The 14,061-nt window shown below is 44.0% G+C and overlaps 1 protein-coding gene across 3 annotated transcripts in view; it reads right to left on the reverse strand.

Moving 5' to 3' along the window:
- LOC110537698 (double C2-like domain-containing protein beta) overlaps window positions 1-14,061 on the reverse strand; it is a 307,080-nt gene that overhangs the window by 128,089 nt on the left and 164,930 nt on the right. For 2 of the 3 annotated variants that reach the window (XM_021623935.2, XM_036937658.1), the window contains one exon: window positions 4,506-4,703. In XM_021623935.2, coding sequence (XP_021479610.2) covers window positions 4,506-4,703 — 198 coding nt within the window. Of the gene's footprint in view, window positions 1-4,505; window positions 5,251-14,061 lie in introns of those variants that run through there. The other variant, XM_021623936.2, reaches the window with a different exon arrangement.

A 14,061-nucleotide genomic window follows, 5' to 3' on the forward strand; every position in this document is an offset into this window, starting at 1 on the left:
GCCAGGTTTTCTCCAGACGACAGGCCAAAGAGTTCAATCTTGGTTTCATCTAAATCAGAGAATCTGGTCTCTCATGGTCTGAAAGTTTTTAGGTGCCTTTTGGCAAACTGCAAGTGGGCTGTCATGTGCCTTTTCCTGAGGAGTGGCTTCCGTCCGGCCTCTCTACCATAAAGGCCTGATTGGTGGAGTGCTACAGAGATGGTTGTCCTTCTGGAAGTATCTACCATCTCCACAGAGGAACTCTGGAACTCTTTCAGAGTATACTTCGGGTTCTTGGTCACCTCCCTGATCAAGGCCCTTCTCCCCCGATTGCTCAGTTTGGCCAGGTGACCAGCTCTAGCAAGAGTCTTGGTGGTTCCAATCTGCTTCTATTTAAGAATGATGGAGGCCACTGTGTTCTTGGGGACCTTCAATGTTGCAGGTATTTTTTGATACCCTTCCCCAGATCTGTGCCTCGACACAATCCTGTCTCGGAGTTCTACGGATAATCCCTTCAATTGGAAAGGCACACACCTGTTTATATAAGTTCCCACAGTTGACAATGCATGTCAGAGCAAAAAGAATCCCTACAGTTGACCAATCACGGACGAAGGGGCGTACACGTCAGCTCCCAAACTTCAGCTGGCCTCGAGAAATGTATTTGTGAGCCAGCAGAAAAAACACTTAATGAAGTCCAAAACGTACTAAAACTTCCTAACTGTTTCAGCTGGGAAGCATGTTGGATGTCTTTAGACACGATACTGGAAGCGAGTTGCTCCCGAATAGGTTGGTGACAGCACACATGCCAGATGATGATTCAATATAAGATTTTGACAGCATTGCAGAGGACTTTAATTATAGACAATAGTCAGTGCATGACTGCAGTTGACTGTCTGTTACCTTGGCTTACCAATTTGATGTTGGTTGTTCAAATCGAAATTGACCTATAATAAACTCAGCAAAAAAATAAATGTCCCTTTTTCAGGACCCTGTCTTTCAAAGATAATTCGTAAAAATCCAAATAACTTCACAGATCTTCATTGTAAATGGTTTAAACACTGTTTTCTATGCTTGTTCAATGAACCATAAACAATTAATGAACATTCACCTGTGGAATGGTCGTTAAGACACTAACAGCTTACAGACGGAAGGCAATTAAGTAATTGTTAACTATTAAGTCACAGTTATGAAAACTTTGGACACTAAAGAGGCCTTTCTAATGACTTTGAAAAACATCAAAAGAAAGATGCCCAGGGTCCCTGCTCATCTGTGTGAACGTGCCTTAGGCATGCTGCATGGAGGCATGAGGACTGCAGATGTGGCCAGGGTAATAAATTGCAATGTCCATACTGTGAGACGCCTAAGACACCGCTACAGGGAGACAGGACGGACAGCCGATCGGTACATCCGAACATCACACCTGCGGGACAGGTACAGGATGGCAACAACAACTGCCCGAGTTACACCAGGAACACACAATCCCTCCATCAGTGCTCAGACTGTCCGCAATAGGCTGAGAGAGGCTGGACTGAGGGCTTGTAGGCCTGTTGTAAGGCAGGTCCTCACCAGACATCACCGGCAACAACGTCGCCTACGGGCACAAACCCACCGTCTCTGGACCCAGACAGGACTGGCAAAAAGTGCTTTTCACTGACGAGTTGCGGTTCATTTCACCAGGGGTGATGGTTGGATTAGCGTTTATCATCAAAGGAATGAGCGTTACACCGAGGCCTGTACTCTGGAGCGGGATCGATTTGGAGGCGGCGGATCCGTCATGGTCTGGGGTTGTGTGTCACAGCATCATCGGACTGAGCTTGTTGTCATTGCAGGCAATCTCAACGCTGTGCATTACAGAGAAGACATCCTCCTCCCTTACGTGGTACCCTTCCTGCAGGCTCATCCTGACATGACCCTCCAGCATGACAACGCCACCAGCCATACTGCTCGTTCTGTGCATGATTTCCTGCAAGACAGGAATGTCAGTGTTCTGCCATGGCCAGCGAAGAGTCCGGATCATAATCCCATTGAGCACGTCTGCGACCTGATGGATTGGAGGGTGAGGGCTAGGGCCATTCTCCCCAGAAATGTCCGGGAACTTGCAGGTGCCTTGGTGGAAGAGTGGGGTAACATCTCACAGCAAGAGCTGGCAAATCTGGTGCAGTCCATGAGGAGGAGATGCACTGCAGTACTTAATGCAGCTGGTGGCCACACCAGATACTGACTGTTACTTCTGATTTTGACCCCTCCTTTGTTCAGGGACACATTATTCAATTTCTGTGATTCACATGTCTGAGGAACTTATTCAGTTTATGTCTCAGTTGTAGAATCTTTTGTTCATAAAAATATTTACACAATAAACACAGTTGACAGTGAGAGGACGTTTATTTTTTGGCTAAGTTTATAAGCAGTATGTCAAGGTGGTGAGACATTAGTTAAATATTGAAGTGAGAAAGCATCAAGGACAACATCTTGCCAAAATAAACGCACTTGCTGCCTTTCAACTACCTCCTACCTTGATTATCCGAGGTAGTTTGAGTACCTCCGAGGTAGTCTGAGTATGAGTCCTTCATTGTGGGTTTCTGTGCCAATCACATGTTGCTGCAAATGTGTCTTTCTAATTGCCCTATTTGTACTGCACATATCACACAACACACAGCTTGATTACAATGAATTTGCTCCTTCATGTTGCTAATGTGTGCTTCTTTATGCTTCCTCAGTGAAACGGTGCCCAGGAGGATTGTGGCTAGAAAACGTCTGCTTCAACACAAGTGTTCTGGCCCAGTGCACTCGGGGTGAAGTAGTAACACAGGCTAATACATTTCTCCATTCTTTCCAAGACAGTCAGATTTAATTGTTCCGAGTTCATACAGCAGCAGATGAGGTATATAATATTAGCAATAGCTTATAACCTCTATTCAACTTTTGGCCATAATGGAGCACTGATAGGTTTCTACCATTCTGCCCAAGACAGATCTAATGGTTCCAAATTAATACAGCAACAGACTAAAGCATATGATCTCAGCCGCAATACCACATACCATACCAATACTACTGGTTGCCTATCTAGTCCATTGTCAAAGGTACTTGGACCTGGCATTGCTTTACAGTCTGTATCGAACCTACACGCACTATTGCACTTATAAACACAACAAGCCCTAGTTGTTCTCACCATACTGTAAATGTACAAAATATTTTGTCCTCGACAATGTAAGCCATTATATAACAGTTGAAGAAGGGCTTAATTCCACGTCAAATCAGGGCTACTTTCAAGTTGAGTGCAGCTTCATGTTCCTGTCTCCTCTCCATAAGAGAGCTTTGTGCTATCCGCAAGGGCATAGTTCAACATCTGTCAAAACTGGTCTAGTCCACCCACTCCGTGGCGTTGCCATTCCATCCCCCAATCCGGTGCAGGATTATAGGATAGGCAGGGCATCCCTAAGACCTCCGCGTTCCAACAGAGCACTTCACTTTGCATGGATTAAACCTTTAGTGGACTGCCCTGCTGTCACACTAACCTGTATTCACTATAGTGTCGAAAAGGCCCATTGGCACCCATTGGATAGAAATTGGAAGAAAATGAAAACTGATCTGGAGACCATTGCAAAATGCTGTAAGAGTGACATGCTTAGGTGACACTTACACATCACCCTGCACAGTCATCAACAGGGAAGCTTCTGTTTAACGTTGTCAATGGTGATCAGTGCTCTTATAAGGGTTTTGCTATTAGAGCATGCCAGCAGTAGGTGCCACGACAACCACTCACTGTAAGACAGAAGAAATAAAGAAATGTACTCGTCAAAGAAGGTGCATTGCCTTGGCCGGTGACAACAGTGACCTGACTGGGGCAGATGCACACACGTCTCACACACACACACAACAGTAGCTTGCACGTGCGTGCACACACATATACTAATAACTCATACGTGTCACATGCAGACGCACACAGACACACACAACAGGAGCCTGCCAGCCTCGCTGTTTGGCCGGCTGCTCGCGTGTGGATGTAAACAGCCCTCTTGCCGAGACTCGACAGCACGCCCACAAATCCGACCGGAGCCCACTGCATATATCCTGCCTGCTAATTTAAAGCTAGTCAGAGAAGGCATGAATCACCCAGCTGAGAAGCCTCAGCACAAAACTGGGATATGAGCCCAGCCTTTAATCATCACATGCATAATCACATCACAAAAAAACCTGTCCTTATGGTACAACGGGAGTCTATAGTGTAGGAGTGTATGAGTGTAATGTAGCAAGCAGGAAAGGGAAGCAACAGCCTTTCTGCGACAGCAACAGTTGGCTCTCAACAGTCAGAGAGTTAGCTACGCCACAGAGAGGAAGACACACAGACACACCGGCCCTCGGCAACCACAGGTACTATAGAAGGAAAAGGAGGAGAGATTGGGAGAAAAGGAAGAGGTAAAAAAAGACTCAGCCACACCTTACGGTTACTCAGCAACCAGACATTGAAGAAAGGAACGAAGGAAGAAGAAGAGGACAAAAACGAGAGAGAAATTGTCTCTACTCACTTGAGTCGTCAGAGTCATAGCCTTCCATGTCCGGCTCCTCCTCCTTCTTGCCGGTTGCTGCGTGTGACAGGGCGGCGGCAGCACCGCCAAAGGCCCGGCCTGGGTCGTCATCGGTGTGGGAGCATGCCGGGTCATCCCCAGAGTTGTGGCTGGCCGAGGACGAGCGCAGCGAGCTGGCCCGGATCAGGACGGGGGGTACTGTGGGGGGGAGACCCCGCGGATAGCGGGGGAAGTAGTCAGAGATCTGCTTGATGGGCTGGATGGGGCCAGGGCACACATCAATGGCCATGTGCTCCTGGATGCTGATGGTGGTCTTCTCGCCTTTGCGTTGTGTCATGCATGCGATCCCTTGGAGCTCCCACCCAGCCCAGTCAAGACCCAGTCAAAACAATAACAATTCCCCAGGTGCCTCCCAAAACAAAAAAAGGCTTCTCGAAAAGTAAACTAATAGCACCAAAGTCAGCCAGACAAAAATGTTATGGAATGTTTTTTCTCTTTTTAAGTTGTTCCTCTGAAGTCTATCCCTAAAGAAAAAGCCTGAAGCCCCAGTGGAGAGAGAGCTCCTGGTGGTGAGTGAGATGAGTAGGTCCTGGTGGCGCCTCGGACTCCCCCCTTCTAGCCTGCGCTGCTCTGGGCTACATGGAGAGCCGTGGCTGGTCCACCCTGCAAGCTCTAACCATGCTGTCGGTCTGCCTCACACACAATGCTGCCTGCCTGCACTCTCTACCGTGCTCCCTCTCTCTCTACATCCCTCTCTCCCTCTACCTCTACTCTACACCCTATGTGCAGCTGTGTGTGTGTGTGTGTGTGTGTGTGTGTGTGTGTGTGTGTGTGTGTGTGTAAGGGAGGGAGGTCTTAGTGAGGAAGGAGGAGGGATCAGCTGATGTCACTGCTTAGCAACTGAGCAGTAAACAGGAACCTCCGGTGCGGGTACTTAATTATGCTATTAGTCCCCATCCATCTGTCAGCAGGAAGGAGGCTCTGCCGTGTGTGTGTGAGAGAAAGGGCAGGAAGAGGCAGATATTGCAGAAAATAAGTGTGTGTGCGTGTGTGCAAGCTGTGGAGTGAAAGAGAAAATGTGCGTCTCTGAGGGACCACAACCGTAAATGTAAGTGTGTGTGTGCCCAGGAGTGTGTGAGAGAGAAGTGAATAGCTCCGAGTGAGAGAGGGAGTGAGAGTTTTGTGTGTCACAGAAAGGGAGAGAATCGGGAACTAACCAGCACTTCCTAAATCCCCAGCAGCTTAAAAACCATGTTTGGAATGAGCAGTGAGACAATTCAGTGTGCCAGGTCAGTATGCCAGGTCACCTTCTCACCAAATAATCTCTAGAGAAACAGGTGCTGAATAACTACGATCAACAAAGTAACAATTAAGAATTGAAAAATGTTGTATCTGAGTAGTAACATTCCTCACATATTACAGCCCAGGTGGTTGTGGGTTCAATCTCCACAACCACTTATGCTGGGTCTTAATTTAAATCCAAAATCATTATCAAAAACGAGTGTCACAACTACATAGAGAGTGGGCAAACAACCTCCCCCTGGGTGGAAAGTGGTTACTGTTTCTGAGAATCACTGAAATTTCGTTGGATATTTTTTCTTACCTTTAACTACATAACGTTAAAAAATAGTATTTTTTGCATGGTGCGTGAGATAATGAATTAATTTTAAAGTGGTGAAATACCCCTTTACACCCCGTTAGTGTTTTTATGAGTCCATTTTATTGTGACTTGAATTGCCTTGTGGCAAAGCATGTGCTTAAATTGGCCACAAACATTGATTGTGTGTGTTTTTCAAAGACACCTGCTCCAAGAGCAGACATTTTCCATGGTGCCTGCTCAGAATGCAAACAGTGATGAATCGAACACATTGATAATTTAGACATCCATAAGAGTGACTTTAATCTCACTTAAAAGATCATGAGCCCACATGACAGGAGTCTTATTTGAGTTTGACAGGAGTCAGGCAAGTCATGTAATCCATTTATCAACAAATCACCTGACTAACCAATCCGTCAACCTGCCATTCAAAATGTACATTACAGAAATAAAGTATCTTATCAAAAACTATAGAAAAAATAACTAACATCCTCAAAAATACATTTGCCCTCTTTTGGGGTCTGTTCTTGTCACAATTGAGAAATAAAAAAGAACCCCTTTTCCATGACGTTTGAGTGATTGAATACAATTAAGATATTAAGTCATTCACGTGACAGTGGTGTGGGGCGAACATTTTTTAAGGGAAAATACTGAATGAGAGCAAATTAATTCATAATCTATTTCTGACAATCCCTCGGGAGGATTTCTCTCTTTGATCCTTGACAGTACTTACAAGTGCACAATTACATTCACTTTCCCAATCTTTACACAAGGAAAACAAAGACCCAAGAAACAAAATAAAAAAATGCCCATGTCCATTGCCCTCGTTCACCGAGGCAAGATGGGAGAGAGTTGATGGACAGAGTTTCTTTTGAAATCAATATTCGAGTGAGGTGACAAACAGGCAACAATATTTGTGGGACATGTTGATGTTAAATAGGTTGACGAGATGGTTGCAAATGGTGCCAAACGTGTTGCTTTCTATCTGGAGTTTAACGTTGAAGAAGAAGCTAGCTTACGTATCTGGAAAACTGAAGAGGCCATCTTATCTATCTAAAGGAGATTCTGAAGGTTCTTTTAAAAAATGTGGTCCCGCTTTATTGGAAGTGTATCTTATGAAGGCTTTATAAAGCATTTGTATAGGCTTTATAAGCACCACATAAATCAGTTACAGTTCATCTATAACTGTTTTTCATGCTCTATAAATTATTAATACATGTGAACAAATACATTGTGAATCTTTAGAGAGTATTATATGCAGGTATAGATGATTTGTGAAACATCTATGTAGTGCTTATGAAGCCTATAAGAAGGTTTAATGAAACCTCTGTAAGATGCACTTAAAATAAAGCAGGACCAAAAATAGTGTTAGATGGACACTGGTACATTTCCAACCTCACTTGCTATAGGTTCTGTTACAGTATGCTCTTTGATTTGGAATATTGGAATGCAATTTAAAAGAGACATTTTAATCGATTAACTGTCACAGTTCAGAGTCAACATTAAATCCAAATACATTTCACAGAGATGTTTCATAACTATGGCTTAATCAATTATACTCGAGGAATTTGATTTAAAACTAAAATGTTGCATTGTGTGATAACGCACTACTGGAAAAAGTGGCCACGTGGAAAAGAGAGTTCAGGTAAAACATAGGCCTATTCCAGGATGTAAGAGACCCTTTAATGGAGATTTGTCCAACACTCCAGCCAAACTCCACCCTCTTGATAAAGATTACGAGAACATTGCAAGGGCAGACCAGAGCAGCTCCAAATTCATCCTGATCCTTCTCAACCATAAGTGGGTGGGCGTAACTGTGTAGAACAGTGTTTGAAGCCTCTTCTACTAAAGAACACTGGGTCAACTTCAGAGCTGCTGAGAGTTGCACTGCTTTGGTGAGACACGTTGGGTATGGAAATGAAATGGCACTTGATTTTCAACTGAATCTGTAGAAAACATGTACTACAGCTTATGATGACTGCTTAAACAAAGTGATCATACCTTTTTTTTTTTCCCCCCCACAAAGTTTGCCTGCAGGTGGGGGAGTTCATCGGAAGATGATGATTAGATATCATACAATGATTAAAGCCAAACGTTCATTTTAAATTGCGATCATAAGGTCAAGTCTACATACTTTCACCCGACACAAATGAATCATACTGTACACATCACTGTGTAAATTAAGTTGATATAGTGATAATTGTCATGTTGGCAAAATAAAATTATTCTCCATCAACAAGGATCAGAACATTTGCACAACATATTATTCTATGGCAGCCAAACTAGTGGCTCTTGCGTAACACTGACCGGCAATAACGGAAGACAAAATCTTCAGGCGTACTAGCTGAACCACTAGGTTCAGAGATAGAATCCAAGTTGACCAAACTCTATAAATGAATTTCTCTCAGACTAATCTGAACTTGTCATGTTTCATCATCAGAAAATGCTTTGAGAATCCCTAAGACAAACTTGCCATGGTTTTATGCAACTGAATTTATTGTTGATGGAATGCAGACCAAAAAATGGGGTATTAGGCAGAATGAAAAACAAAGGATTTATCACGCACTGAAAAGCTGTTGCCCTTTGGCCCTCACACAGAGCTTTAGTGTTGTCCCCTTGAATATAGTATATCTGTGTGTATATCAAATAAACATTATTTTAAAAAGGAAAGTATTGTATCTCACCTTCTAATGCATAATTTTAGAATTCAAGGCAGAACCTCTATTCATGTTGTTTACGGAAAGACCTTTTTTGTATCTGTGTTTGATAAAAGGCAGAATCACCACTCCTTTGCTCCCTGCCGAATCAGCAGAGAGCAAAAGGGATAGGAACGAATGAATGGGGAAGATACATTTGTGCATGTAGTGTATGTGGATACGTGCTCGTCGAACAACTCATTCCAAAATCATGGACATTAGTATGGAGTTGGTCCCCCCTTTGCTGCTATAACAGCCTCCACTCTTCTGGGAAGGTTTTCCACTAGATGTTGGGCACTGATGTTGAACGATTAGGCCTGGCTCGCACTCAGCGTAAAAAAATCATCCTAAAGGTGCTGGGGTTGAGGTCAGGGCTCTGTGCATGCCAGTCAAGTTCTTCCACACCGATCTCAAGTCATTTCTCTATGGACCTCGCTTTGTGCACCGGGGCATTGTCATTCTGAAACAGGAAAGGGCCTTCCCCAAACTGTTGCCACAAAGTTGGAAGCGCAGAATTGTCTAGAACGTAATTGTATGCTGTAGTGTTAAGATTTCCTTTCATTGGAACTAAGGGCCCTAGCCCAAAACCATGAAAAACAGCCCCAGACCATTATTCCTCATCCACCAAACTTTACAGTTGGCACTATGCATTCAGGCAGGTAGTGTTCTCCTGGTGTCTGCCAAACCCATATTTGTCCTTCAGACTGCCAGATGGTGAAGCGTGATTCATCATTCCAGAGAACGCGTTTCCGCTGCTCCAGAGTCCAATGGCGGCGAACTTTACACAAATCCTGCTGACGCTTGGCATTGCGCATGGTGTTCTTAGGCTTGAGTGCAGCTGCTCGGCCATGACACCCATTTCATGAAGCTTCCGAATAACAGTTTTGTGCTAACGCTGCTTCCAGAGGCAGTTTGCAACTCAGCAGTGAGTGTTGCAACCGAGGACAGACGATTTTTACGCACTACGTGCTTCAGCACTCAGCGGTCCCGTTCTGTGAGCTTGTGTGGCCTACCACTTCACAGCCGCTCCTAGACGTTTCCACTTTACAATAACAACACTTACAGTTGACCGGGGCTCTAACCGTGCAGACATTTGGCGAACTGACTTGTTGGAAAGGTGGTATCCTGGTGCCACGTTGAAAGTCACTTAGCTCTTCAGTAAGGCCATTCTAATGCCAATGTTTGTCTATGGAGATTGCATGGCTGTGTGCTCGATTTTATACACCTGTCAACAACGGGGGTGGCTGAAATAGCCGAATCCACTAATTTGAAGGGGTGTCCACATACTTTGTATATACAGTGTATAGTAAAACATTTACATCAACAGGTGGATGGCAAGAGCTTAGTAGTGGTAGACCATCAATAACTCCAGTATTAAAAACAAATTTGCATTGCAACACAGTCACAGTGCAGCATAATGGAAAGTCCAGGGGCCTCAATTGTGAACAGAATTACTTTTTCACACAAGTGAAGAATGCATCCTTCTGCCAATCTGAACTGAGTATTCCGCCAAACACTGGTTTAAGAACAAATATATTTCAACGTATTCAGTATGTTGATAATGGGGCCCCAGGTATTTAAGGATATTGGTTGAATTAAGCCCACAGCCTACTGTGTAGAGCACAGTAAGACATGGACACTAGTCAAACTGTTGCAGTAACCATATTACCGCCACACCGGCAGTCCTGAGTCATGACCGCAGTACAATTCCACGTGACCGCAGAGTCACGGTAAACTCCTTTTATGCACTCTGGACATGCTTTGGTAGTACCCAACTTATTAACAACCATCAGGTCCTAATGGCCTTTTACTCAGGGCTCTATTGTCCCTCTAACTACTTTGACATCAATGCAATCGAAAATCACATCCAATACTTATCATAAAAACAGTATTGTACTTTTAAAGTCACTTTTTAACTTTATCAATTTGAAGAAAGAAGTTCAACAGCAGGTTGAAACTGAGTGGAAAACATGGTCGTTGTGGATGTTTCAAACCCTAACATAAAGAAATGGGTAGCGCTTTCGAAGGTGATGATATAATTAAAAAACACCAATACGCATATTAGAGCTTATGCATATGCATAGTCTTATGAGGCCAAGCCCGAAAAAAAAAACGATTGTGCTCTTATACAATACATAAGGCGCGCTTCAGCGGCTTATATGCAGCCTGTATGCATGGAGGCCTGGAGATGCTAAACTTGTTTATGTTAATTAATGGTCAATTACCGTGACACCGGCAGTCTTTTGCATGACAATAACCGACTGACAAATGTTTATGACCGCTGCAGCCATAGACACTAGTTTACAATGTGCTGTATCAAGATGCAGTGTGTACTGTGTATTGGAGAGACATGAGGCACCAGGGGATTCCAGGACCCGAGAAGAGAGCTCGATTCAGAATCAGGAGATGGAGAGGAGGATGAGAACAGCCGACACAAAGCCTCTCTGTGGTGCAGATGTTATATGGAAATAGAACATTATTTTATTTCATTTCAACTTTATTTAACCAGGTAGGCTAGTTGAGAACAAGTTCTCATTTGCAACTGCGTCCTGGCCAAGATAAAGCATAGCAATTCGACACATACAACAACACAGTTACATATGGAATAAACAAAACATAGTCAATAATACAGTAGAACAAAAGAAAACAAAAAGTCTATATACAGTGAATGCAAATGAGGTAAGATAAGGGAGTAAAGACAATAAATAGGCCATGGTGGCGAAGTAATTACAATATAGCAATTAAACAGTGGAATGGTAGATGTGCAGAAGATGAATGTGCAAGTAGAGATACTGGTGTGCAAACGAGCAAGATAAATAAATAAATAAATACTGTATGCGGATGAGGTAGGTAGATAGATGGGCTGTTTACAGATGGGCTATGTACAGGTGCAGTGATCTGTGAGCTGCTCTGACAGCTGGTGCTTAAAGCTAGTGAGGGAGATATGAGTCTCCAGCTTCAGAGATTTTTGCAGCTCGTTCCAGTCATTGGCAGCAGAGAGCATTGTGGCCTCACAGGTTGCAGTGAGAACTGGGCCCTGCATCACTTTTGAGAGACAACCACTTTAAGGGAAGCTGAGATAGTATTAGACTACCCAATCTATAGAATGGAGTGTCATGCTGTATAGTATTCCCACAGTATGTTTTAAATATTGTTTGTCCCAATATGAATTTATAGAAATAATTGTAATTACGAGACTGAAAACATATTATAGGAACGTCGATAGGCAAGTAATTTATTCAAACAGACCTTAAGCAACAAACACTGATCGGGGGCTGCCCTTCTGTAGGGGTGGAAGGGCCAATAGATTAGAGGTGGCAGAACGAAGTACTCGTGTTGGGGTGTAGGGTTTGACCTTAGACTGAGAGTAGGGAGTCGCAGTTCTTCTTGCTTCTCCGTAGGCAAGCACCAGGGTCTTGAAGAGGATGCGAGCCTCGACAGGAAGCGTGCCAGTGGAGTGTGCGGAGGGTTGGGGTGACATGGAAGAACTTGGGAATGTTGAACATCAGGCAGGCTGTGGCGTCCTTGATACGTTGCAGGGGTTTGATGACATAAGCGAGGAGCACCGCCAACAAAGAGTTACAGTAGTCTAGACGGGAGATGACAAGTGCCTGGATTAGCACCTACGTACGCCGCTGCCACGGAGTTGTCAACTGTGCTGGAGAGGTCTTGGAGTGGACAGGGCTTCTCCGGGAGGAAGAACAGCTCTGTCTTGTAGAGGTTGAGCTTAAGGTTGTGGGCAGACATCCAAGCGGAGATGTCTGCCAGGTACGCAGAGATGCGTGCTGCCACCTTGGTGTCAGAAGGGGGGAAAGAGTAAAGTAGTTGAGTGTCATCCGCATAACAATGATAGGAGAGACTATGTGAGGATATAACGGAGCCCAGTGACTTGGTGTAAAGAGAAAAAAGTAGAGAGCCTATAACAGAGCCCTGGGGGACACCAGTAGTGAGAGCATGCAGTGCAGACACAGATCCTCTCCATACCACCTGGTAGAAGTGACCTGCCAGGTAGGATGCAATCCAGCAGTGTGCAGAGCCTGAGAAGCCCAGCCCTGAGAGGGTGGAAAGGAGGATCTGATGGTTCATGGTGTCAAGTTACAGTCTTCACTCTGTCTCCACACTTTACTGCTTGACCAATCCCTCTCACACTTTCACTGTCCTCTTCCCTCCCTCTCTCTCACGCAGCAGTTTCCAACATGGCAAAGTGTTTTTGCATTTTATACCTGTGGAATTGTTGCAAAAAGCAAATGATTTACATTATGCTGGCATGGGGGAAATGAGCTACAAACCATCAAACCTAGTCAGTCAGGGAATTGTAGGATTAGTTCTGGATTTGTGTGTGTGTGAGGGGGGGCGGGGGGGCTTGTAGAACAAACCAGAGAGCATGATATTCTGAATACTAATGCTATTGACTTGTAAACATGAAACAGGAAGAAATGGGAGGATGTAAGTCATTTCAATACATTTAAATAGGTCAAGTAGTAGAGGTTAAAAGAGATAGTTTTGGTTATTTATTTCCCTAGAGTCAGGTGAACTAGTGGATACTATTTTTATGTCTCTGCGTTCAGTTTGAAGGAAGCTGCCTACTAGCTTTAGCGCAATTGCTTAATAGCATTAGCACAATGAGTGGAAGTCTATGTGAACAGCATGCATGCTAGCTGTACTTATAGACTTCCAGTCATTGCGCAAATGTTAGTTATCAATGGCTCACAAAACTTCCTTCATACTGGACGCAGAAACTTAAAAATGGTATCCATGAGTTAATCTGACTCTTGGGAAGTAGATAAAGGGATATCCCTTGAACTATCCCTTTAAAAATATTTGCAGCACAAAAAACCTCTGCCCAACATAAGCATGTGTGCAGATGTCGACACTACATATTCTCAACACAATTTCATGCTTTGGCACGAAGGTGTGCGTGTTTACAGGGAAAATGTAGGCAACCAGGGTACTAATGCCTTGATACACACTCATCTCGATAACTGGGAAAGATAGGGGTATATTTTCAGAACACAGAGGAGAGATGTTGGGGATGCTCTGTGAATCCAGCTGTGAACATGCAAATCCCAACGATGTGTGTGAACACGGTGAATAAACAAGATAAAATGTTGATGTGAAGCGTTGTTACCTCGGACAAGACCATGATTCTCGGACTTTATCATTATATTCCCCAATGTTTTGTTACATTGAGCGGAGGGTGGTGAGATTTGTGTGGAATATATTTGGTCTCAAGCAATGCAAACAACATGATATTCATCAAAGG

Source organism: Oncorhynchus mykiss, chromosome 12 (assembly GCF_013265735.2).
Source record: "Oncorhynchus mykiss isolate Arlee chromosome 12, USDA_OmykA_1.1, whole genome shotgun sequence".
Taxonomy (NCBI): domain Eukaryota; kingdom Metazoa; phylum Chordata; class Actinopteri; order Salmoniformes; family Salmonidae; genus Oncorhynchus; species Oncorhynchus mykiss.